We start from the raw sequence: 23,974 nt of genomic DNA, 5'->3' as shown, positions 1-23,974 counted from the left end.
CCCCCAACCCCACAGCACTTACATACGCATCTTTAAATTACATATTTTAAGTTATTTATATCAATGTCCATCTCCCCCTCTAAATTGTAAGCTCGTGGAACGTGTCTGTTAATTCTGTTCTCTCCCACGCACTGAATGCACATAGTAAGCCCTCAGTAAACACGACTGATTGATTCTGATGCTCCCCAAATTAAAGTGAATCCACATTTGTTTTTAGTACAAATTGTTAATGAAAATAAGCTTTATTACATCAAGTAATAAATACATACAAAGATGCAAATAACAGTTTTAGTCATTTATCCAGATTTTTGTTCATTTTGTGGCAAACTTACAACTGAAATCTACAGTCTTAGTATGAAAATTAATTTTCTGGGGTCTTTGTTATGTTTAGTAGGTTGATCTGTCTTCAGTATTTATAACTCATGCATTTTAAATTGACTCCAAAGCACTAACAATCATGCAAATTCTTACGCCAAAAAAACAAGGTTATTTTTAAGCAGGGTCTACGTTGTATGGCAAACTGGGACATACCAGACTACTGGGTAAAACGTGCTGTCAGCATTTACTTATTCAAAACAAAATCCTAGAGCTGTTGTAACTTATGGTAAAAGGTGTAGAGAGCAACAATTTGAGTAACACAAAGATATTCAAAGAAAGAAACATAAAAGGCTTGGCAGGCTAGCAAAAAAACAAACTAGAGTTTGCAATAAGGTAAGCGTATCTTTCTACATGCAGTTTCTGTCTCAGAATGCTTTAAAAAAATCTGGGTAGTTTCTAACTACTTAAAATTAGGCCCTAATGAACTGCAAAATCTTTCTTTCTCATATAATTAATTGTAGACTGTATTTCTGGTGGGGTGGGGGGAAGAGAAGAAATAACCTAAAATGTTAAAACACTCCAAATAAAAGATCCATCTGAATGTTTCCAAAAGTCACCGGAGGAATAAGTATTTTTTTTCTTCATAAAGAGATGGAAAACCTTCGAAGTCCAATGGGAGGCTAGGATCTTGCATTCCGTTCCGTTTCTGCCAAGCATTCCCGAACTAATCCTCTCGCATGAATGATGCCTGGAAAAGAAAGGCAGACGTTAGGAATAATCTAATTTATGTGACAGCCAGGAGAACTAATTCAGAAAGATTATTTCAGGGAGCTAGACTGTAAGGTCTTTATGGGCAGCGACCATGCCTACCACCTCTGTTATACTGTATTCTCCCAAGCACTTAGAATAGTGCTCTGCACACAGTAAGTGCTCAATAAATGCCATTGATTGATTTATGACAGGAGTTCATCTGGGTCCATCCCCTCCCCCAGGCAAATAGGAACCATTCCAGGCCAGATGGCCAATGGTGAAATTAGAGCAGAGCAAGGGGTGTAGCTGGGATTTTTGAGGTTTTGAGATTTGGGTTTTTTTCCCCCTTACAGAGATTTTTTTGTCTTAAATCCCACTAAGCAATCTAGCCAGGGAGGGGATGTGTTGAGTTGAATCCTCATCTTAACATGCTGAAAAAGACAGTTGGGTTGCAAGGGGTCACATGCTGTTGTCCATCTCAACATTCCTGTCCCCAGCCCTCTACCCCTCTCCCCGTCACAGCTGGTGGGACTCGTTCCTATTTGGAAAGATCTCCAGGGATTTAGCTTCCTTGGGGACCTGTTCAGTGTTTAATCAACCCAGTTTTCTGGGAATTCTTCCACTTTCTAGTCAGATTCATTTTCCAATTCCCAGAAAACTGGTGAGCATTTTTCTTGTAATAACCATTTCTTCTCCTGTTTTTTCCCAAAAAAGCCTACTTCCTGTTGCCCAACCTTTTGGTCATTTACATCAACTGCTTTTGGATCCTCTCCATCTTCTCCACCTCTCTCAAAATGCAGAGGACCAAACCAAGCTTGATACTCTAATATGGACCTAGCCAATCTCAAGTGGAGCCTAAACCTATCCTATTCCCGATAATACATCCCAGATTCTGGTTATTTTTTTACTAACGGCAATACGTTGACCACTTGTTCAATACAATCTCCAAGTTTTTTTCCTCTCTAGCTAGTCTTTTCACCCTCTGGAATCTAATTTGGTTTTTACTCCTAAATGGGATACCCATTTCTTAAAAAAAAAAACACCCACAATTCACTAAAAGACCGCCTTTTCGCATCTGATATTAGTTTTCTTTTCCCTATCGTTCGAAGGATGACATTTTCTTCTGTCCTTTTTTTTTGCCTTATATAATTGAAGTGTTTTTCTGTGTCCTTTTTTTTTTTTATCTCTCTTGCAAGTTGCCTCGCCTTACTGTAGAGAAGAACCTTGGGGAAGACAGATTGGTTGAAAGTCTGCACCCTCCTCAGAAGATCCAGCTGAAATTAACACACAGGCTTGTGCTCCTCTGAAGTGCCACCTTTTAAATTAGAAACTTTCCTTTGAGGCAGCAGCCTATTTAGTTGACTCTTAAATCAGCCAGTCACGCCTTTGTATGAGTCACCTTTTTTCTTTAATAGAGTCCTGCTGCGAGAGAGCATATTTTATCTGGATTTCTCAACCAAAGGGCTCTGACCAGCCCAACAAAATGAATTTCTGGTAAAAAGTGCCCCTTGGTTCAGAAAGATCTCCCCAGACTTGAAATCTGCCGAGGAGAAGAACTGTTCGAGGACAAAAACAATGTCTGAGTCTAGAGTGAGCCTGGGGAATAACTCTTGTGGAGTTGTTGGAGGCTTTTTAATAAATTACCCCTTGGCATTACAAGACCAAGTGAACGATCCATACCCAGAGGTCAGTTTACCACCTCCAAATTTGGCCCTGTTAAAAGCTTTTGCAAGATAATGAAATAAACTGGGATGTTTCCTTTCCATTTGAAAGCCAAATCGTTCTTAGAGAATAAAATCCAATTTCTCAAATCACTGGGGGAACCTTTCTATGAAGTATTTTAGTAGCCCGAGTTAATCCACTTCTCCCTACCAAAAAATGAAAAGAAGCCCACTTCTTACCTCGTTTTAGCCTCTCCATGGCACTTTTACTCCCTGCGTACGTGGGTCTGATCTCCTTCCCTAGTTCTTCAATGATTGCTAGAAGCTCTGCATATTTGCTCTGGGGCACCTGGCTGCTCCCCGACCCCTGAAATCAGAGCAAGAAGGTCATTAAAACGTCATTGGTGAATGCAAAAGCCAGGGAACTGTACGGTGCCACCCCAGGCCTCACGAGAGATGCCATTTTTCTTCTTTCATCCGTCATGCCACTAATGTCCACAGAAGCGTAAGTGACATTCAAGTACAACTGAAAGATGTATTAAAAGAAATAATAAAAAAAAAACTCTTGAGTGGCCCCTGAGGTTTGAGGTTTCTCAAACCTTAAGACTGGTCTTAAGGGCGGAAGGATACGAGAGTGGGAGGACTCGATCTCCAATCTTAGCTTGAGGTTGACTGTTTGGGAAGCTTGAGCAGGTCAGCGAACTTCTCTGTGTCCGTTTCCCAACCTATAAAGTAGGAAGACTTACACTTCACGTGTCACCTGTCCAGGAGGGCCCCCCGACCCCTCCAGCCAAGTCCCACTCACGACTCATTGCGGTTGAGGTGCTTTCTGGGACTCTGCCATCAGAAGTCAAGGTTCTCCCCAAAGAAACACTGGGATGACTCAAATGCTGGAAAGACTCAGCAGAAATTCAGAAAATAGTTGGCTAACATGGGTGGCAAAGACCACAGCAGCTACTGAGCTGGTTCATGATTCCATGGCACTGGGCTGTCATCACTTTAGCCATATGTGGGTTTTGCATGTAAAATTCTAGTGTAACCTTGCCTGCCTACCCAGTGGGAACATGACTTCAGAGACAGTAGTGCGGATGATGCTTCCCAAACCACTAGCCCTGTAATCAGTACCTTCACCCAGGTTCTCATCCCCAAAGTCTCTGGAACTGAAGCTGCTCAGCTGTGATTTCTGATTCAAGACTCCATCCCCATCACTCCAGGAGGAATAAGACGATGTCGGTGAGTGCTTTAGCTACTCACATGGAAGGAACCAGGTAATGACCATCTTATAGTATAAGGTACTGGGCTAAGGACAGTCAGGGTTAGGAAACTGTGCGGCCTAATTGATAGAGCATAGGCCTGGAAGCCAGAGCATCTGGGCTCTTATCCTGGCTCCTTCTGCTGTGTAACTCTGGTCAAAGCACAACTTCTCTGTGCCTCTGTTGGCTCATCTGTACAATGTACAATCCCTGTTCCCCCTCCTTCTTAGACTGTGAGTCCCATGTGGGACCTGATTATCTTCTACCTTAGTACAGTATTTGGTACATAGTAAACATTTAACAAGTACCATAATTATTATTAGGATATGTATTTATACCTGTTCCCCTCCTTAGACTGAGCCCCATGTGGGATATGGACAGTGTCCCTCCTGATTTTCTTGAATCTACCCCAGCACTTAGCATTGTGCCTGGCGCATTGTAAAAACTTAACAAATTCCACAGATATTGTTAATTATTACTCTCCTCTGTCACATGATGTCTTGACTGCTAAAATCCACGGGATAAATACGACTGATTGACAAGATGCAGAAAAGGGGCCTCTGAGACCAGCTTTGTGGACAAAGGCTACAAAATGCAACAGACCTATTCAGCCAATTTCACCTCAGAAGACACCTGAACTCATGACTAATTGATAAAGAAATAATTTCTAAGACTTGATGAAGGCAGGTGGCAAGCACCCAAATGAGTGAAGCTAAGTTTCCTGCAAGAACTCACTTCCACCTCTTCCTTTCTGTACTCTTTATCTTCCTCTTCCCAGGGCTTTACCAGAGCAGACACATTTATGTGCAGTGCCTTAGTCGTCTTCTTCTTCTCTCTCCGCTGCTTCCTCGTGGCCTCCCTGACTCTCCTCTGCTCCTTCACCCTCTCCTTGACATTCTCCCTGGACCTCATGGTGACTTCCCCGTCCTTCCTCTTCTCCTCCCTCTCATCCTCCTGGCTCTGCTTCTTGGCCTCCCCAGTCTTCTCCTGCTCCAGGCTTCTCTCCAGGCATTCTTTCTGGTTTCTCTGCTTTTTGAGCAGGACTCTCTCCTTGGTTCTAGCCAGAGTCTCCTCTTGGGGCAGAAAAGCTTGGCCAGGCAAGGCAAGATTATCCCAGTCCGTACAGGACATCGTTAGGTCTGCTCCTTGAAATGAAAGCCTCCTTGGAATGGCTGGCTTCTCTGGCTGATCGGGTAACAATGGTCCATTCCTTGAAGTTGCGTTCTCGCCCTGTTGCCAAGCGGCATTACCTGTTCCCACTCCGGGATCCAACTGTGGCTAAATGAACATGAGGTTGAAAAGCTTCTTGATCATGTTGTTCGCCGTTTAGTCACCAAATATTTGGACGTGTTGGGGCAATTAGGTTGACTCTAAACTCACTCTACTCCGCAAACTCGGAGGCGGGGAATGTGTCTACCATCTCCGTTATATTGTAGTCCCCCAGGCGCTTAGTATGGTGATCTGCATACAGTACACGCTCAATATAATGATAATGATAACTCTCCTGTCCCTATATACCCCTTGGGGGGAAATCTGGGGAGTTCAGCTTGGTCTCTCGTCCCTCCGCCCTTCTACCCAGTTGGCATGAAATGAGCCTAGAAGATTACAAGACACACATATCCCATACGCGCAGCCCCTAAACCCTCTTTCCCTATGAAAATGGGCTGAAAAACAAAAAATAAGGGGCCCCGGGTTCTAACAGGAGCAGCCCCAGGGAAAGTACTCTGCACTGGCTCCTCCTGCTGGGAACAATCTTGCTGCTCAAACCCAATTTTTCCAAACTTCCTGCTCACAGCTTGGAACCAGAGTTGAACTTGGGGCATTTGCTCATGGAACTCTGCTGAGAAGTGGAAAAGGGCTTTTCTAGAGGCCTGGAATCCTGGTCTTGGGTTTGAGGCCATATTTTTCCTAAGGCTCCTTTTGACCTGTCTCACTTCTCTTCCCCCCATCCACGTGTACTGGACTGCAATACTCGTCCAGTCAATCCAACCTCTAGGCAGTGCACCTGGGGCCCCAGAAACATGGACTCCCCATGATATATATTACCTGAAACGCCTCTGTTTCCTTTCTTTATGATGGACAATAGAAATGAGTAATAGATTGTAAAAAAAAAAGGGAAATACCTGTATTACCTGTGTGTAGCCTAGAGACGGGGGACCATAGTCATTGATAAGTTGCCGGTATTGGGTGGATGACGCCATGCTGGTTGAAGGAGAATGGACACTACCTGCTGTCGTGAAAAGAAAATAGTGAGACTGGAATTATTAGTTGACACATGGATTTTAGGCCTCTTAATTTCCAGGGACCCCCAGGGAAGATTAGCACATCACTTTGGCTCCCAACTCCTTTTTACATATGATATAACCTTGAGCTTGAGGCTATAGCCCCCTAGGCTTGAAGTCACATCCCGATAATAATCGTCACTGATAATCACAACAATAAGTTTAAATCCCTCAGAATACACAGATCTCTTCATCCTAAAAATAGGATAGCACTTTCAAATGTGATATCATTATTTAAAAAGGAGTAGCTCTCCTGGAGCAGAAGTTCTGAAAAGACAGTAAACATGGAGGGAAAAAAGCAGCATTCAGAGCTATAAACTACAAACAAGAAACACACAAACCCCAGGAGAGGGTTACACATTAAGGCCGGCATTGTGGGTCCCACGTTGGCCTTTTCAATCACTCCCGCACCCAAGAGTTGATTTCACCATCAATAGCATCTTCTTCCAGTAGGAAGGAAAACTGTACATATGTACCACATCCAGTAGGGCAGGGAGGGGTACAGATTATTCTCCCCATTTTTCAGATGGAGGACCTGAAGACTACAACAGTTAAGGCCCAAAGTCACCTGGTGATTTAGTGGCAGACCTAGCTCGACAGTCTAGGCTTCTATCCCCCACAGCCCTCTCCCAGCCGCTCTATGCTCTACCCACAAGTCATCCTACAGAAGAGAAACATATCCTTCGATTGAAAGATGGCAAGTTTTGCTGTGAGGTAGCTTACCCATTTTTTGTCCTCCTGCTGATTGGTCTTGAGTCTAGGACGAACTTCCTTTTATAGCGAGACCCATGGCACCTCAGTCCCCAATCTCCCCCTCCCAGGTGAGAATTCATCAACAAAACCAGTGTGAACACAGACACTTCACACTTTACTCTAGACTGTAAGCTCTTTGTGGGCAGGGAACGCGTCTACTAACTGTCTTATACTGAACTCTCCCAAGCACTTAGTAGAGTGGTCTGCACATATTAAGTACTCAATAAATATGATTTACAGAATGACTGTTCCATGTTAGCCAGAAGCCCGTCCTTCCCAAGACTGAACTGCTGGAAGAAGATGGTGGTCGAAGAACAACATAATAATGATTAAGTGAGAGGCAGCAGGCCCTGCTTGCCCCTGTCCTGCACCCTGGCCCTGGGCCTTTGGGGCTAATGGATTTTTTTTCCAAGGCTACCATTAGAACAACCATATCATTTTTAAAACTGGGTTGATGATGATCTAGTCGAGGGTATTTCAGCAAATAAAAATTTAACAAAAGCCATGAAAAACTATTTTTCCATTTTATTTTATGGGGGGGGGGGGTCACATTAACATTACCAAACAGCCACCCTTGAAAACTGCACAAGACTACCTTCCCTCTTTTCATAGTACTGGTCTGCCACAAATCAGAATGGCCGAAAAAGTCATGTACTGCTAGGTCCCCTGCAGCAAGAAAGCAAGAGAGGTTCCAGCTCCTCCTCCGCTGGCATAGCTCCTCTCTGAAGTCGTCCAGTCAATCATTTAATCAATCAATGGAATTGAGCGCTTACTTTGTGAAAGAGTTTTGTACGAAGCACTTGGGAGAGTACAACAGAGTTAGCAGATGTTTTACCTGCCCACAACAGCCTTAGAGTCTAGAGGAGGAGACCGACATTAATAATAAATGAGTAGGTTGGACATATGCTTTAAAGATATGTACCTAAATGCGATGGGGCTAAGGGTGGGATAAAACCAGTTGCTGAAGGAGAAGCTGCTCCCTCTGATCAGGAAGCAGCGTGGTTTAGAGGAAAGAGCCCGAGCTTGCGAGTCAGAGATAGTGGGTTTTAATCCCGGCTCTGCCATTTGTCAGCTGTGTGACTTTGGGTAAATCACATAACTTCTCTGTGCCTCAGTGACCTCCTCTGTAAAATGGGATTAAGACTGTGAGCCCCACGTGAGACAACCTGATTACTTTGTATCTACCCCAGTGCTTAGAATGGTGCTTGGCACCTAGTAAGCGCTTAACAAATACCATCATTGTTATTATTACTATTAACATCACCCAGGAGACGTAGTGTGGCCTAGTGGAAAGAGCACAGGCCCAGGAGATTCGGGTTCTAATCCCAGCTCAACCACTTGCCCGCTGTGACACCTTAGGAAAGTCACTTAATTTCTCCTTGCTTCAGTTTCCGCATCTGTAAAATGGTGATAAAATCCTTGTTCTCCTTTCCACTAGCCTGCTCGTCCCATTTGGGACAGGGATTGTCTCTCAAGAAGCGTGGCTCAGTGGAAAGAGCCCGGGCTTGGGAATCAAAGGTCATGGGTTTAAATCCCAGCTCAGCCACTTGTCAGCTGTGTGACTTTGGGCAAGTCACTTAACTTCTCTGTGCCTCAGTTACCCCATCTGTAAAATGGGGATTAAGACTGTGAGCCCCATATGGGACAACCTGATTACCTTGTATCTACCCCAGCGCATAGAACAGTGCTTTGCACATAGTAACTGCTTAACAAATGTCATCATTCATTCATTCATTCATCTGGTTGCATCATATCTACCCCAGTACTTAGCACAGGGTTTGGCATACAGGAAACAGAGGCCTTCTCTGCCTAAGCCCTCCTTCCCTCTTCTCCCACTCCCTTCTGCATCGCCCTGACTTGCTCTCTATTCAACACCCCTTCCAGCCTGACAGCACTTATGTCCATATCCATCCATCTTGTCTGTCCATCTCCCCCAATTAGACTGTAAACCCGTCAAATGGCAGGGACTATCTCTATCTGTTGCCGACTTGTTCATCCCAAGCGCTTAGTACAGTGCTCTGCACATAGTAAGCGCTCAATAAATACTATTGAATGAATGAATATCCATCCGTAGTTTATTTATGTTACTGTCTCCCCCTCTAGACTGTAAACTCATTGTGGGCTGGAATGTGTCTGTTTACTGTCATACTGTACTCTTCCCAGCACTTAATGCAGTGCTCTGCACACAGTAAGAGCTCAATAAAAACAGTTGAATGAAAGTTTATTATTATTATCACCCCACGACCAGCCCATAAATACCACTGCTTGATTGATCTAGTTTTGGTCCATTTAATCTAGTGTTAGCACCTGGTAAGCGCACTTTTTAAATACCATTACTATTCCTACTTGTCTGTCTGTGAGGAGCAGTTTGGCCTCCTCCAGGTGAGGCAAGCCCCCGCATTCCCCAGTTGCAAAGATCTTGTCCCAACTCCTGGCAATGTTGGGCCCTAAAGCAAGGAGGGTCTGGCCTGGGCCCGGGGACTCAGACACTGCATTGAAAGGCAAGGGATTGGGGTTAACCAGAACCACCGTGGAAATTTTTATTCATTCATTCAATAGTATTTATTGAGCGCTTACTATGTGCAGAGCACTGTACTAAGCGCTTGGAATGTACAATTCGGCAACAGATAGAGACAATTCCTGACCAATGACAGGTTCACAGTCTAAACGGGGCATACAGACAGCAAAGCAAAATAGAACAAAACAAAACAACATCACCAAGATAAATAGAATCTAGGAGATATACACCTCATTAACAAAATAAATAGGGTAATAAATAATATATACAAATGAGCACAGTGCTGAGGGGAGGGGAAAGGGGAAGAGCAGGGGGCGGGGGGGGGGGGGGGGTAGTGGTATCTGGCTCTGGTCAGAGCAACTGAAGTGCCTTCCCTTTGTCCGGCTCAGGCCGCAAACTGCGGACAGCTCAAAGATTGGAGAAGCAGTGTGGCTCAGTGACAAGAGCACGGGCTTGGAAGACAGAGGTCATGGCTTCTAATCCCGCCTCTGCCACTTGGCAGCTCTGTGACTTTGGACAAGTCACTTAACTTCTCTGTGCTTCAGTTACCTCATCCATAAAATGGGGTTGAAAACTGTGAACCCCACATGGGACAACCTGGTTGCTTTGTATCTACCCCAGCACTAAGAACAGTGCTTGGCACATAGTAAGCACATAACAAATACCATTATTATTATTATTATGTGGCAGAGGCAAAGCAGCCAGGCCAGCTGACCACCAGATCCCTCCTCTGCCCCCTCCCCAGCATCTCACCGGCAAAGTTCCAAGGCAACCCAGCCATGCCCTGCTGACCACCTGACTACCCCGAAACCAAAAACCCAGAGCCACCCCCTGTTCACCCACTGCCTTTAACCCAAAGTCCCGTGGCCAAATGGAAAGCGCATGGGCCCGGGAGTCGGAGAACTTGGGTTCTAATCCCGGCCCTGCCATATGTCTGCTGAATGATCTTGGGCAAATCGCTTCACTTCTTTGTGCCTCAGTTACCTCATCTGTAAAATGAAGATTAATCTTTGGGCCCAAAGTGGGACACGGACCTAACGATCTTTTATCTAGCCCAGCCCTTTGTACATTGCCTAGCACATAGTAAGCGCTTAACAAATACCATTTAAAAAAAGCCACAAATCCCTAAGCAAAGCCAAGCACACCGCTCGGAATTCATCTTTGACTGGATCAATGGAATCCTGTCACTGGAGCAGCCATGGAATTTTATCGTCTACTTTACCCGGAGCATATGCAAGCCTGTAATGGAGACACGAGGGGCCATTAGCAAGTGAAGGATGTCCTGCAGAATTACAAACAGCGGTAACCATGGAGAATTTACCTATTCCTCTGCAGCCCGCACCACAGGCACACACATCCCAAATGGAAAGGAAGATAATATTCCCCACTCTGGCTGTCACCTGCAGGGAGCAGGATGGTAACACACAGACAACGCACGTGCAGACACGTGCACACACACAGACAACGGACTTTCTTTCTTCAGAGGCCCGGCTCAGCCCCAGCTGCGGAGATTTGTGCCAGTGGAGCCCTCTCCCGCTGCCAGCGCTGGACCGCCAAACTGGACCGCCCGCTCTCCAGAGAGGAAAGAAGGGAGGAGTGCAAGGTGAAAAGGGTCCATTCATTTTTTACTGAATAACTGAGACTCCATAACCCTTGTGAGTTAACTGCCGGTAGTTTCTGTCACAGTTCCACTTATTCCCATTTCCAGATTCAAGCAAGGCTCTGGAGGCTGAATCCTGCCATTCCAGGGGTGTCTGTGATATCATACAAAAGCTACTTCGAGGGGTGACTGACTGCCCCGTCACCTTCCATTCATTCATTTGGGCCATTGTATTTATAAAGCACCTACTGAGTACAAAGCACAGCACTAAGCGCTCTGGAGAGTATGATATAGTGAGGAGCAGCGTGGCTCAGTGGAAAGAGCCCGGGTTTGGGAGTCAGAGGTTGTGGGTTCTAATCCCGGCTCCGCCACTTGTCAGCTGTGTGACTTTGGGCCAGTCACTTCACTTTCTCTGGGCCTCAGTTACCTAATCTGTAAAATGGGGGTGAAGACTGTGAGCCCCACGTGGGGCAACCTGATCACCTTGTATCCCCCCAGTGCTTAGAACAGTGCTTTGCACATAATAAGCGCTTAACAAATACCAACATTATTATTATTATTATATAGCAATTAACAGATACATTCCCACCTCGGAGGTGGCAGAGGCCAGACTCTGGCAGAGCAACACAGAGAGCTTGCTGATGCCCAGATCCAGCCAGCCGAGTGTAGCAAATGACCCCCACCCACCCCTCACCCCCAACCCAGAAGGACGAACACACACACGCTGAAAACCCTGCGATTGACTCATTTCATTCTCTCTATCCCCACTCCAGGTCCTAACCAAACAATCAGTGGTATTTACTGGGGACTCACTGTGAGCACAGCACTGTATTGGGAGAATACAAAAGAATAAGTAGACACACTAACCCCATCATCAAGGAGCCTTCAATCAGAGGAGGCATAAGTTAAAAATCAGTAGAATAGAGTGTGCGTGCAACTCCTCATCAGTCTAGGTTCTCCTTTTATTTCCTTCCCTCTCCCAGGTCTACTCTGGTGCTGGCCTCTGGGCTGTGAGTGGCTTTTCCCGATGGAGTACAACTGTTATGGAGTGACTGGCCCAAGATCACATAGCAGACAAGTAACAGAGCTGGGATTAGAACCCAGGTCCTTCTGACTCCTAGGCCCATGCTCTAGCCACGGGGCCACGCTGCTTCTGTATAATGCTCTGCACACAGTAAGCGCTCAATAAATACGACTGAATGAACAAACCCTTCCCTGCTGGTGTGGGGCCGGAGAGTTGTTGAGTTTGGGCTGCCTGTGGGATTGTTCAAGGGGCCAGATAAAGGTGCACTACTGTATTTTCATGGACAAATCAATCAGTGGTCAGGGGATGTATCTCCTAATTCTCTTATTTTACTCTCCCAAGTACTTAGCACCGGGCTCTGCACATAGTAAATGCTCAATAAATACCACTGATTGAATGGTACTTATTGAGCACTATAAGTGTAGAGCACTGTACTTAGCACTGGGTGATAATCTCTGCCCTCAAGGATTTTACAATCAAGTTAGGGGAGTTGACAAAATAATGATACATGGGGGAAGCAAGAGAATATAAGGATACGTACATAAGTGCTATAGGGGTGTGAGTGGAGTAAGCATCAAAGTGCCTGGGCACCCCCCCACCCCGACAATAAAAGCAACTACTTAGGGGATACCCCGAGGGCAAATACAGTGGGGGAGATAAGAGGTTTGGTTTATTTGTTTTTTTTTTAAATTTTTTTTGTAAAGCACTTACTTCACACCAAAAACTGTACTAAGCACTTGGGTAGATACAAGTAAATCAGGTTGGACAAAGTACATGTCCCACAATGGGCTCAGAGTCTTAATCCCCATTTTACAGATGAGGTAACTGAAGCAGACAGAAGTTAAGTGACTTGCCCAAAGTCACAGATCCACTAGATAAAAATACTGGTATTTGTTAAGCATTTACTGTGTGCCAAGCTCTCTAGTAGGCAATGGGGTGGATACAAGCAAATATTCATTTATTCATTCACTCATTCAATAGTATTTATTGAGCACTTACTATGTGCAGAGCACTGTACTAAGTACTTGGAATGTACAATTCGGCAACAGGTAGAGACAATCCCTACTCAATGACGGGCTCATAGTCTAAACGGGGGAGACAGACAGCAAAGCCAAACAGAACAAAACAAAACATCATCATCAAGATAAATAGAATCAAGGAGATATACACCTCATTAACAAATAAATAGGGTAATAAATAATATATACAAATGAGCACAGTGCTGAGGGGAAGGGGGAAGAGCAGAGAGTGGGAGGGGAAGGAGGGGAGTGGGAACAGAGGAAAAGGGGGGCTCAGTCTGGGAAGGCTTCCTGGAGGAGGTAAGGTCTCGGCAGGGCTTTGAAGAGGGGAAGAGAGTTAGTTTGGTGGATGTGAGGAGGGAGGCCTTTCCAGGACAGCAGTAGGACGTGGGCCGGGGGTCTACGGCAGGACAGGCGTGAACGGGAGACAGTGAGGAGGTGAGCAGCAGAGGAGCGGAGTGTATGGGGTGGGCAGTAGAAAGAGAGAAGGGAGGTGAGGTAGGAGGGGGAAAGGGGATGGAGAGCTTTGAAGCCAAAAGTGAGGAGTTTTTGTTTTGTGCGACGGTCGATAGGCAACCACTGGAGGTTTTTGAGGAGGGGAGTGACATGCCCAGAGCGTTTCTGTAGGAGATGATCTGGGCAGCAGAATGAAGAATAGACTGGAGTGGGGAGAGACAGGAGGAAGGAAGATTCCAGAGGAGGCTGATGCAATAATCCAGTCGGGATATTATGAGAGCTTGTACCAGCACGATAGCAATTTCGATGCTTGTACCAGCACGATACTGTAAAGGTGAGACCGGCAAGTGTTGGTGACGGATTGGATGTGTGGGGTGAATGAGAGAGCTGAGTCAAGGACGACACCGAGGTTGCGGGCCTGTGAGACAGGAAGGATGGTCGTGCCGTCCAAAGTGACAGGGAAGTCAGGGAGAGGACAGGTTTTGGGAGGGAAGATAAGGAGCTCAGTTTTAGACATGCTGAGTTATAGGTGGCGGGCAGACATCCAGGTGGAGACGTCCTGGAGGCAGGAGGAGAGAACCGGGAGGAGATGTAGATTTGGGTGTCATCTGCAAAGAGATGATAGTTGAAGCTGTGGGAGCGAGTGAGTTCACAAGTGAGTGAGTCTAGATGGAGAACAGAAGAGGGCCAAGAACTGACCCTTGAGGAACCCCTACAGTTAATGGGAGGGGAGAGAATGAAATGAACAGCCAGAAAGATAAGAGGAGAACCAGGAGAGGACGGAGTCTGTGAAGCCAAGGTGAGATAAAGTGTGGAGGAGAAGGGGATGGTCGACAGTGTCCCTGTCCCACGTGAAGCTCAGTCTCAATCCCCATTTTACAGATGAGGAAAGTGAGGCACAGAGAAGTGACAAAGTGGCCAAGCCGTGATTACAACCCACAACCTTCTGACTCCCAGGCCCGTGCTCTATGCACTATGCCATGCTGCTTCACCAGATCTTCCCAGATTCACCATATGGCTGGCAGTAACTGCAGAATCGCTGACTCTGCCCTCAGCTATAAATCAATCATTCAATAGTTCTTATTGAGCCCTCACCGTATGCAGAACACAGTACTAAGCACTTGGGAGGGTCCAATACAACAGAGTTATGACAGAGCCAGAGACCCATCCCCAGTTTTCCAGCCTTCAGCCTCTGCCCTCCCCAGCAGAATTTTCCCCTGGGGAATTTTTCCCAAGTTCTACATTTTCCAATCAATCAAAAATGGTATTTATTGAGCACTTACTATGTGCAGAGCACTGTACTGAGTACTTGGGAGAGTACAATACTACAGAGCTAGTAGACATGCTCTGGGGGAGACAGACATTAATATAAGTACTGTATGATAGATCATTTAAAGATATGTACCTAAGTGCTGTGGGGCTAATATCAAATGCCCAAAGGTCACAGGTCCAAGTGCAGGTTTGGGCCACTGACTGGACCTTGCAGCCCAGAAAAAGAAACAAACCAAGAGCCTCCAGGGACCTGCCCAACCTAATTCTTTTTTTATGGTATTTGTTATTATGATGATGGTTATTAGTATTAATCACTAATGTTAACTATTGATAATCATCATAAGAAGTACTTAATAAGTACCACTGTTATTATGTGCCAAGCATTGTTATAAACACTGGGACAGATGCAAGCTAATGAGGTTGGACCCAGTCCAAGTCCCACACGAGGCTCACACTCTTAATCCCCATTTTACAGCTACGGTAACTGAGGCAGGGAGAAGTCAATATCTTGTCCATGGTCACACAGCAGACAAGGGGCAGAGCCAGCATTAGAACCCAGGACCTTCTGATGAGAAGCAGTGTGGCTCAGTGGAAAGAGCTCGGGCTTGGGAGTCAGAGGTCATGGGTTCTAATCCCTGTTCTGCTACTTGTCAGCTGTGTGACTTTGGGCAAGTCACTTAACTTCTGTGGGCCTCAGTTACCTCATCTGTAAACTGGGAATTTAGACTGTGAGCCCCACGTGGGAAAATCTTGATCACCTTGTATTCCCCCCACCCAGCGCTTAGAACAGTACTTCACACATAGTAAGTGCTTAACAAATGCCATCATTATTATTATTATTACTTCCACTAGGCCATGCTGCTCCTCAATTCTCTCTCCAAGAAACCTAAGAAGGAAAGAAAACATTTCCTTTGTACTTGAGATGGAGGCGGCAGGTCCTCCCAAAATGTTAGATGGAGAAAAACGTCCTCTTGGGTCTGGCTCAGTCCAGTGGATAACGAATGAATTATTAAACAGAATCTAATTTGGGCTTCTAACGCCTAGGAACGGCTACCTGTCTCTGTGACCACGCAGGAGGGAAAGGGGTGAGACAAGCCAGCAGAACGGTTTGACAGCTAGGACAGCTAGGACAGGGCCCCAGGCAGTCGGGGGCTGGGGTACGGGAACATCTCAAGGCCGGCAGGATCCCCGGGGGTTCCTGAAGCAGACGCTGGGGCTGTGGTCATGAGACATCAGAGCAGCCGACGCAGTTACACTGCCAGAAGAACTTCACTGCTGTCGGCAAGTCCATTCGGAGCCCATCAGCAACTCGGACGTAAAGTGGGGGCCAGAAGGACGGGAGGCAGGTGCAGGAGGGCTTAAAGAGAAGTCAGAGTGTGAACTGAAGTTAGCTGACCTTGCTACGCCCAAGATCCTCTACTCCAGGGAAAATCTGTCCTTTCCCCGCCACTCCTTCCACCCCACATTCTTTGGCAGGCCTGGAGGGGCAGGGCAATCTGGATCATTACCGGGCACTGTTTCCTCCATTTTCAGCATCAGAGGAGAGGGTGAACAGAGAGCAAGGAGTGTGGGGAGGAGGACAGCAATGGTGACCAAAATCTCCCACTATCCCTCTTTCCCAGCTCTCAGTCCTGGGGCATAGACTATTATTTGGTCTCAGACTTTGAACCCTCTCCTGCCTTCCTGCAGGTATAACTCCTGACTCTGCACGTGCCCTCCGGTCTCCAGCATGAATTTTAGAATGCTTGAGGCAGTGTGGCCCAGGGGACGGGGCAATCTTCTGGGTGACAAAGCTAGTCACCTAACTTCTCTGTCTCAGTTTCCTCATCTGTTAAGTAGGGAATCAATACCTGGTCTACCTCCTCCTTAGACCATGAGCCCAGTGAAGGGGAGGGGCAGTGTCTGACCTGATGACCTTGTATCTACCCCAGTGCTTGGCACACAGTAAGCACTTATCAAATACCACAATTATTCATATTGGGCCCAACTCTGACAGGGAAAGGTAGACCCATGTGGAGTCCTCTACACTGTGAGCTCATTGCAGGCAGGGAATGTATCTACCAACTCTGTTATGCTGTACTAATCGTGGTACTTGTTAAGCACTAGGTATGTGCCGGGCACTGTACTAAGCACTGGGGTAGAGATCAGATGATCAGGTTGGACACAGTCCCTGTTCCACACAGGGCTCACAGTCTTAATCCCCTCTTTACAGATGAGGCAACAGAGGCAGAGAGAAGTAACTTGCCCCAGGTCACCCAGCTGACAAGTGTCAGAGCCCCAGGTGCTTCTTGACTCCCAGACCCGTGCTCTATCCAGTAGACCACGCTGCTTCTTTTGTACTCTCCCAAATGCTTAGTACAGTACTCTGCACACACTAAGGGCTTAATAAATATGAATGACTGATTTGAGATTAGGGACAACAACCCTGGGAAGTTAGGGGGCTTAAACCCTGTGGAGTTGCAATGAAATTCTGGAGTCTGTGGAAATTGGTATCCACACCTGATGGAATAAACAGGCTGCCTCAACTTTGTTGTTCACCTGGTGTAGATTAGCATTCCCTCTCTTACAGGATTACTGTGAATCCTAAAACCAACGCCAAACAGAGCTTCCTTCCTTCAGATGGACCCTACTGCCGTCTCGAGTTCTGCAAGGGTTCAAAGCTTAAGGTGAAGTACACCAAAATCTGCAGGGCATAGGGGGGAGAGGGGAAATTAAAACTGGGCTGTAAGCAGCAACTAATCAACTGCAGATTTCCCAGCCACGCTTTCTGGAAAACATCAGACAATGCGCACTGTGCAAGGCAGACACAGAATTCCCTGGGAGGGCTGCAGTGAACCAAAAGGGTTGGCAAAGAAAAGGCAAATCTTCAGGGCAGAAGAGGAGACTCTGGTTCTTTCCCTCCTACCTTCTTGATCTGTCCCGGGGGCGGGGTGGGGGGGTGGAAGGGGAGACCGTTCCCCTCCCTAAAATCTTGAGGGGTCTAGAACCCCAAATGGCTGATCTGCCCCCAAGGTGGTGGCAAGCGAGGACAGAACACCGTCCTGAAAGTCAAGCTCAGGCTGTGAAGGGAGGAAGGGGGCAGAGCTGCAGTCACGTCACTGGGAATGCGAGATGTGCAAGGCGAGGACGGCTTTGTCTAACTCTCTTGGCCTTAGGCCATGGGCTGGCATTCCCACTAGCGGGAGGAAGGGCTGGTGTGTGAGGGATAATGACAGGAGAGGGAGAGAGGAAAGAGAAAGGGAGAGAGTCCATCTTGAATGCAGATGGCAGGGAAGAACAGGGATTTCTACAAAAGGGACCCCGGGCAGGAGGAGGTGGATGCCCCGAAAATGCCAGCGACTTTCGGCCATGGCAACCTGAATGCCGCAGATACGCCGTTCCTGGAAAAACAACCAGAAAGGACTGGGAGACGTTAGGGAAACATTTCGGAACATGAGATGGTGCCTCTGCAGTTTGGCACCAAAAAACATTGAACTGGCCCGATAACCGAGCACCCCTCCCCATGGCCTGATTTGTTCTGCTGGGGCTTCACCCAAAGGCCTTGCCCTCTCCCAGCACCCCCGACCCCTGACTCAAGCTCTCATAATTCGGGGGAAAATGAGACAGCAAGAGGTGGATGAGCTGGAACAGAGAGATCCCCAACCCTGTGGGTGCCTCTAGAGTGATTTTTGACCCCAAAGGTTTGAGAGGTGGCAGGATTTAAGAGATGAGAACATCTGACCGAGGGGAAGTTGTTGCTTTTTTGTCTGTTCCTGGAGGAAGGACTTTGACAGCCCCTCAAAAGAGAGGCAAACAAAACCCAGGCAGGCTAGGCTGCTTGGTTTACCCCCCGCTCTCACCTGCAACCAGCAAAATTCCATGCTCTGCCCTGTCCTTCCTCGGGCTGACGCACTTCTGGAGCTTTCTTCCCCCCCACCCCCTGCTCCTCACAAAGGGCCCAAGTCCATCAGGCCGGCATCCTGGGCTCTTCGCTCTCCTCTAACCTGAGAACAATAAAATGAGCCATTTTTCCTCAACCCCCAGGACTGGCACAATTCTTCCATCAGTCTCGCGTTCAAGGGGGGGAGCATCTTTAAGGACTACAGCTGGGGTTTACATCAGTCTTTCGACCGGCGCACCGGGCATTTGCCTTTCTAGAAGATGTTTAGAGTTTGCTCTCTAGAGGTGTTGGGTGAAGTCACCAAGGTAGAAAAAGTGGGCTGTACCGACCATTTCCCCAGACACTCAGGGCCTGCCCCGAAACCACTGTCACCTTGTAGTGCTGAAAGGCCCCACCCTGGAAGGATGTGCAAGCAGGCAGCTGTGTACCACTCATTCACTCAGTAGTATTTATTAAGCGCTTACTATGTGCAGAGCACTGTCCTAAGCACTTGGAATGGACAATTTGGCAACAGAGAGAGAGACAATCCCTGCCCAATAACGGGCTCACAATCTAAACGGGGGAGACAGACGGCAAAGCAAGACAGACCAAAACAAAACAACATCATCAAGATAAATAGAATCCCCCTCCACACACACACCTACACACGCGAGAAAATACTGCCCCAACTTTCTGGATCTGCTTGCACAGGTCCTCTCCAGTCATCCAAATACAACACACACACACAAATGATCCACTCCCCCGACCTTTAAGCCCCCCCCATCGCGGCCTAGCCCTCGGATAGAGTCCGGCTTCTCCCCAGGCATCACCTCCACCTGGTTGGCAGGGGGGCCCTGATCCACGGAAACGTAAAACCAACCGCCACGAGCCCTCCAGCCCCCCACGGCCTTTAGTCACCCTGCCCAGCCGGTCCTCTTGCCCTGCCCCACCCGGGCCCTTGCCCATCCTTGCTCCCCCCAACTCGGTCTTGCCAACCTACTTGAGAACTCGCGCTCATGCGGCCGGGTTTCCTGGACCTCCCCCCAATTGCCCAGCCTCCGGGGACGGGCACCACTCTGTGCAGCCACGCTCCCACTTTTTCCACCTTTTCTGCGCCTCGCACCCCCCCAAAAAACACACACACACACACACACACAACACACAAACACTTGTCTGTTCCCGATGTTTCTCGCACGTCCAACTGCGCCCGGCCGTTTCGCTCGGCTCCTTGCAGGGGAAACTTTTCCACCGGGCTGGCGGTGAGTCGAGCTCCCTGGCTACTTTTCGACCCCCTCCAACACCCACACAACCCCCCCCCCCCCCCCCCACACACACACGACTGTGTGTTGGCCGCCCGAGGGGGAGCGAGTCGGCCACCGCGGGCGGCCCGGCCAGCGGCCGCTATCCCGGCTGCGGCCGGCAGGGGTCCTCGCCGAGCCGCCCCAAACCGAAGGCGACGGGGAAGGGGGGGAAAGAAGCGAGGCCGAAGGGGAGGGAAAAAAAAAAAAAAAGAAGCAGCCAGCCTTCCTGATCCAGATCAATCAGCCGCCCTGAGGGAGGCGATCATGGAGGAAAGCGGCGGCGGCTCCAAAACGCGCGCCCACCCCGCCGCGCGGCCGGCTCCCCGGCGGGCGAAGTTTGCAGGCGGGGAGGGAGGGGGCGGCGGCGGGAGGAGCCGAGGGGAGCCGAGCGGAGCCGAAGGGAGCCGAGCGGAGCCGAGGGGAGCCGAGCGGAGCCGAGCGGAGCCGAAGCGGAGCCGAGCGCGCGCGGCGGGCGGCGCGCGGCAGCCGGGCGCTCCGTAATCATGGCGGCTGTGAATCAGCGCCGCCGATCTGACCCTACCCGGAGAACTGGACCCAAACTACAGTGTGGGGTTTCCCCCAGGTATCGCCGGCACCGGCGGCGCCCTTTGTGCCGGCCTCCGGGGCCGCCCAACCGGCCGCCAAACTTCCCTCCCGGTTGGCCCTTCTCACTTACCCGGGTTGAGGGAAGCGCCAGGCATGTGGGTGTTCAAGTTTGGCTTGTAAGACATTCCCAGAGACATGAGCGACTCAAGAAATAAAAATGTCCCGAGATGCAGTGAAGCGTCTCTGTCTCTCTCGCACACTTTTTGTTGTTTACAGCTCCGGCGGCACCGGCAAATATGGCCGTCACTTATATTGACACCCACAATGCAGTATATTATCCATACATCATGGGGGGGGGGGAGAGACAGCCTGAAAACTTTCTATAGGGGACGGGCCACGGGCGGGGGGGTGGGGGGACACGACGGAAATCCACCCCCAGACCCTGTCGGCGGCACATTTTGCCTCCTTTCTCCTCACTTCATTTTGGTTTTCTCCCCCTCCCCACCGGCCCCGGATTTCAAAAAAAAAAAAATTGGGGTGAATGAAGTTGGCAAACTTTTAGGGAATCGAGTTGCAAGCTCCTGGACGGGATGGGAAGGGGACTGAGGGCGGGGGGATCTTCTCTCCGAAAATCAAATAAAATCCGATTTCTTGGAAAAATTCAAGGAGCTCTTTTCAAATTTAAAAAAAAAAATGATGACACGAATTGGAAGTGGGGATTTTTTTTTTTCCCCTCCCTGGCTCGATTCGTGGTTGTGGGGGTCTAGAGGGTCACAGGTGAGGCACTTTTTTGGGGGGGGGGGTACGGGATTTTATCTTAGGAAAATGATCCTAATTAGCATTCTTAACCATCTCAAGTCATTTAAATACCATACATTATATATTTTTCCTTATAATTAGGGGAACAACATTTTTTCAATTCATTTCAATTGGGATTTTCTGCTTTTGAAGCCAACCCCGTGAGGCAGATTTAAAAGATGAGGTTTCTTCTACGAACTATTGCTCCTTTGGGGAGGCGTCTCCTCCAGTTACACTCCGAGCAGACTCCTCAGCAATGACCAATTCGTCAAAGATAAAATTAAAATTCATATTTATACCTTTTATGGTGGGTTTTAAAAAAAAAAACACTTGGAATTTGTGAAATGCATCTGGGGTCAATATGGCTCTACGGCACAAATAATCTAGGCTCAATTTAAAAAAAAACCTTTTTACCCCCACCCCCACCCCACCCCCGACCCCCGACCCAACCAGCCCACGCTTATCTTTACCGGCTTGAAGAAAATAGAGCTTTTGTGCCCGAGAAGGGAATTGCAGATGCATTTTCCTTGAACTGCTCCAGGAAGTTTGCAATTTAGACATTCCCATTCCTTGTCCCTGCCATCAAGGACTTTCTCATCAGACAAAGACCCATTATGCCTAGCTCCAAGGTTAGCCAGCTTGGTTAGCCACTGACCCTAGCTGGAGCCCTCCACAACTTTAGAGGATAAGAACTTGTTGAGATTTGCTATTTATAGCCACTCCCTGAGTATTCGTACCATGCTTTTCCCTCGAGGATCTTAAAGCCCTTCCCATCTCGTTTACTCTTCTCCTTCCCACCATCTTCTTCTGCAGCATTTTGGGGGAACAAACGTTACTTTGCCCATTGAACAGGTCAAGAAAATTCGATCTTGAGGAGTCCAGGGTCCAACCAGAAATGATAGAATAAAAATGACATTTACTATAATGATGGTATTTATTAAAGCATTTACTAGGGGCTGAGTGTTGAGGTGGGCTCAGGTTAGACGATCAGAGACAGTAAGAATTGGAACTTGGGTCCCTTGGCTTTGAGACCATCCTGAATCTGTGCCCTAATCCCTTCAGACGGCTTCTCGTGCTTGCAGCGATAGTACTTGTTAACAGGTTTGTATTATTTCTAGTCTTATGTGTATTTTGATGTATCCATCACTGTTCTATATTTGGGTGTTTAGGTTTATCATGCAGCTCCTCTCATTAGATAAGTGAGCTAGCGTCCTAGGGACGGGGCTGTTTCTCTGTCCTCTTTACCTACCTGCAGTGCCTAATACAGTCCTCTGCACCCAAGGGATGCTTAATCAATACTGCTGATGGGTGGAAAAAAGATGATTCTTTTATGGCCAAAGTGCCCTCTCTCCATCAATAAAAATCATTGTTGGCAATTTACCCTATCCATTCAGTATTTGTGAACTATTGTTCCCGGGAAAATAAGGGGATGTGATCCAGCCCCCTCCACTAAGCTCCAAATTGCTCCACAGATCATCATCATCATGATGTGCTTACTATGTACAAAGCACAGGGGTTGGCACAGTACAAGTGGATCAGACACAGTCCCACACAGTCATCCATTCATTCACTCAATTGTATTTATTGAGCACTTACTGTGTACAAAGGACTGTACTAAGCGCTTGGGAAAGTACAATATAAGAATAAACGGACACATTCCCTGCCCACAACGAGGTCGTGAAAACTTCTGTGCCTTCAGCTTTCCCAATGAGATGAGCATGCAGGTGTTGAAACTCTAACTAGCAGGTTGTTTAAAGTTGGTCCTGAGCTGTTAGGATTTCCAAGGAAGTTGGGTGATTTGCACAGGGCTCACGAGCTGGAGGTTCTTCACCAGATTGGTTTTTCCTAGCTATGGAATTCTTCACCCGTTCCTCCCCGGATGGCACTGCCTGCTCTTCTCATGCTCTCCCAATTTGAACCTCGCCCTCAGCTTTCCAGCCTTTGACCTCTTGGTCATGCTCTTTCCCCCGGGGGCCTGAAACTTCCTCCCTCCCCCAATCTGCCAGACCTCAGCCCAACCTATTTTCAAAGCTCTCCCAAAGCCCATCTCCTCCAAGAAGGCTTTCCTGATTAATTCCCAAGACCCATAGCCGCCTCAATCCAACTGTACTCATGTACGCATACCTTAACTATACGTACAACCTCAACTATACGTATATAAGTATATGCGTATACTTATATACGTATATACCTTAACTATAGTCTATGATACAGTCTATGATTTTTTTCTGCTCTTTCATCTTGATTTACTTGTTCTAGTTCCCCCTCTCCCACTCTTTGTAAATAATCCCGGCTCGAATAATCCTGGCTCTGTCACTTGCCTGCTGGGTGGCCTTGGGAGAGTCACTTAATTTCTCTGAGTCTCGGTTACCTCATCGGTAAAGTGGGGATTAAGACCATGAGCACCATCTGAGACATGATTCGCTCATAGCTACTCCAGCACTCAGTACAGTGCCTGGCACTTAGTAAGCACCTAACAAATACCATAAAAAAATTGTTGACCGTCTCCCCTGTTATTTTGTTACCCCTTTCAGGGAGCATGTCTACCAATTCCGTTGTATCTT

General features: G+C 47.7%; 1 protein-coding gene across 7 annotated transcripts; it reads right to left on the bottom strand.

Moving 5' to 3' along the window:
* Positions 1-206: 206 nt before the first annotated feature.
* Positions 207-22,059, bottom strand: CDK2AP1 (cyclin dependent kinase 2 associated protein 1). 7 transcript variants are annotated; one of them, XM_007666899.4, is made up of 4 exons: positions 21,881-22,059; positions 6,106-6,212; positions 2,970-3,096; positions 207-1,066 (listed from the first exon to the last, which is right to left on the bottom strand). In XM_007666899.4, the coding sequence occupies exons 1-4, from the start codon at positions 21,975-21,977 to the stop codon at positions 999-1,001; spliced, it is 399 nt and encodes a 132-aa protein (XP_007665089.1). In that variant the 5' UTR covers positions 21,978-22,059; the 3' UTR covers positions 207-998. The 7 variants fall into 7 exon arrangements, with proteins under 7 accessions (XP_007665089.1, XP_016082777.1, XP_003430667.1 ...); XM_016227291.3 differs by having other exon boundaries at positions 6,106-6,209; XM_003430619.5 differs by having other exon boundaries at positions 6,115-6,212; positions 21,881-22,057.
* Between the last annotated feature and the right edge of the window lie 1,915 nt (positions 22,060-23,974).

Source organism: Ornithorhynchus anatinus, chromosome 2, assembly GCF_004115215.2.
Source record: "Ornithorhynchus anatinus isolate Pmale09 chromosome 2, mOrnAna1.pri.v4, whole genome shotgun sequence".
Lineage (NCBI taxonomy): Eukaryota > Metazoa > Chordata > Mammalia > Monotremata > Ornithorhynchidae > Ornithorhynchus > Ornithorhynchus anatinus.
Note: the sequence above shows the minus strand (reverse complement) of the source record. Positions and strands in the feature narration are given on the sequence as shown.

Coding starts and splice junctions, on each gene's coding strand:
- CDK2AP1 (XM_007666898.4), bottom strand. CDS start 5,113: ATGTCCTGTACGGACTGGGATAATCTTGCCTTGCCTGGCCAAGCTTTT. Junction 3,097..4,717: donor ACAGAAAGGAAGAGGTGGAA/GTGAGTTCTTGC, acceptor CTCTGATTTCAG/GGGTCGGGGAGCAGCCAGGT. Junction 1,067..2,969: donor CATGGAGAGGCTAAAACGAG/GTAAGAAGTGGG, acceptor TTTCTTTTCCAG/GCATCATTCATGCGAGAGGA.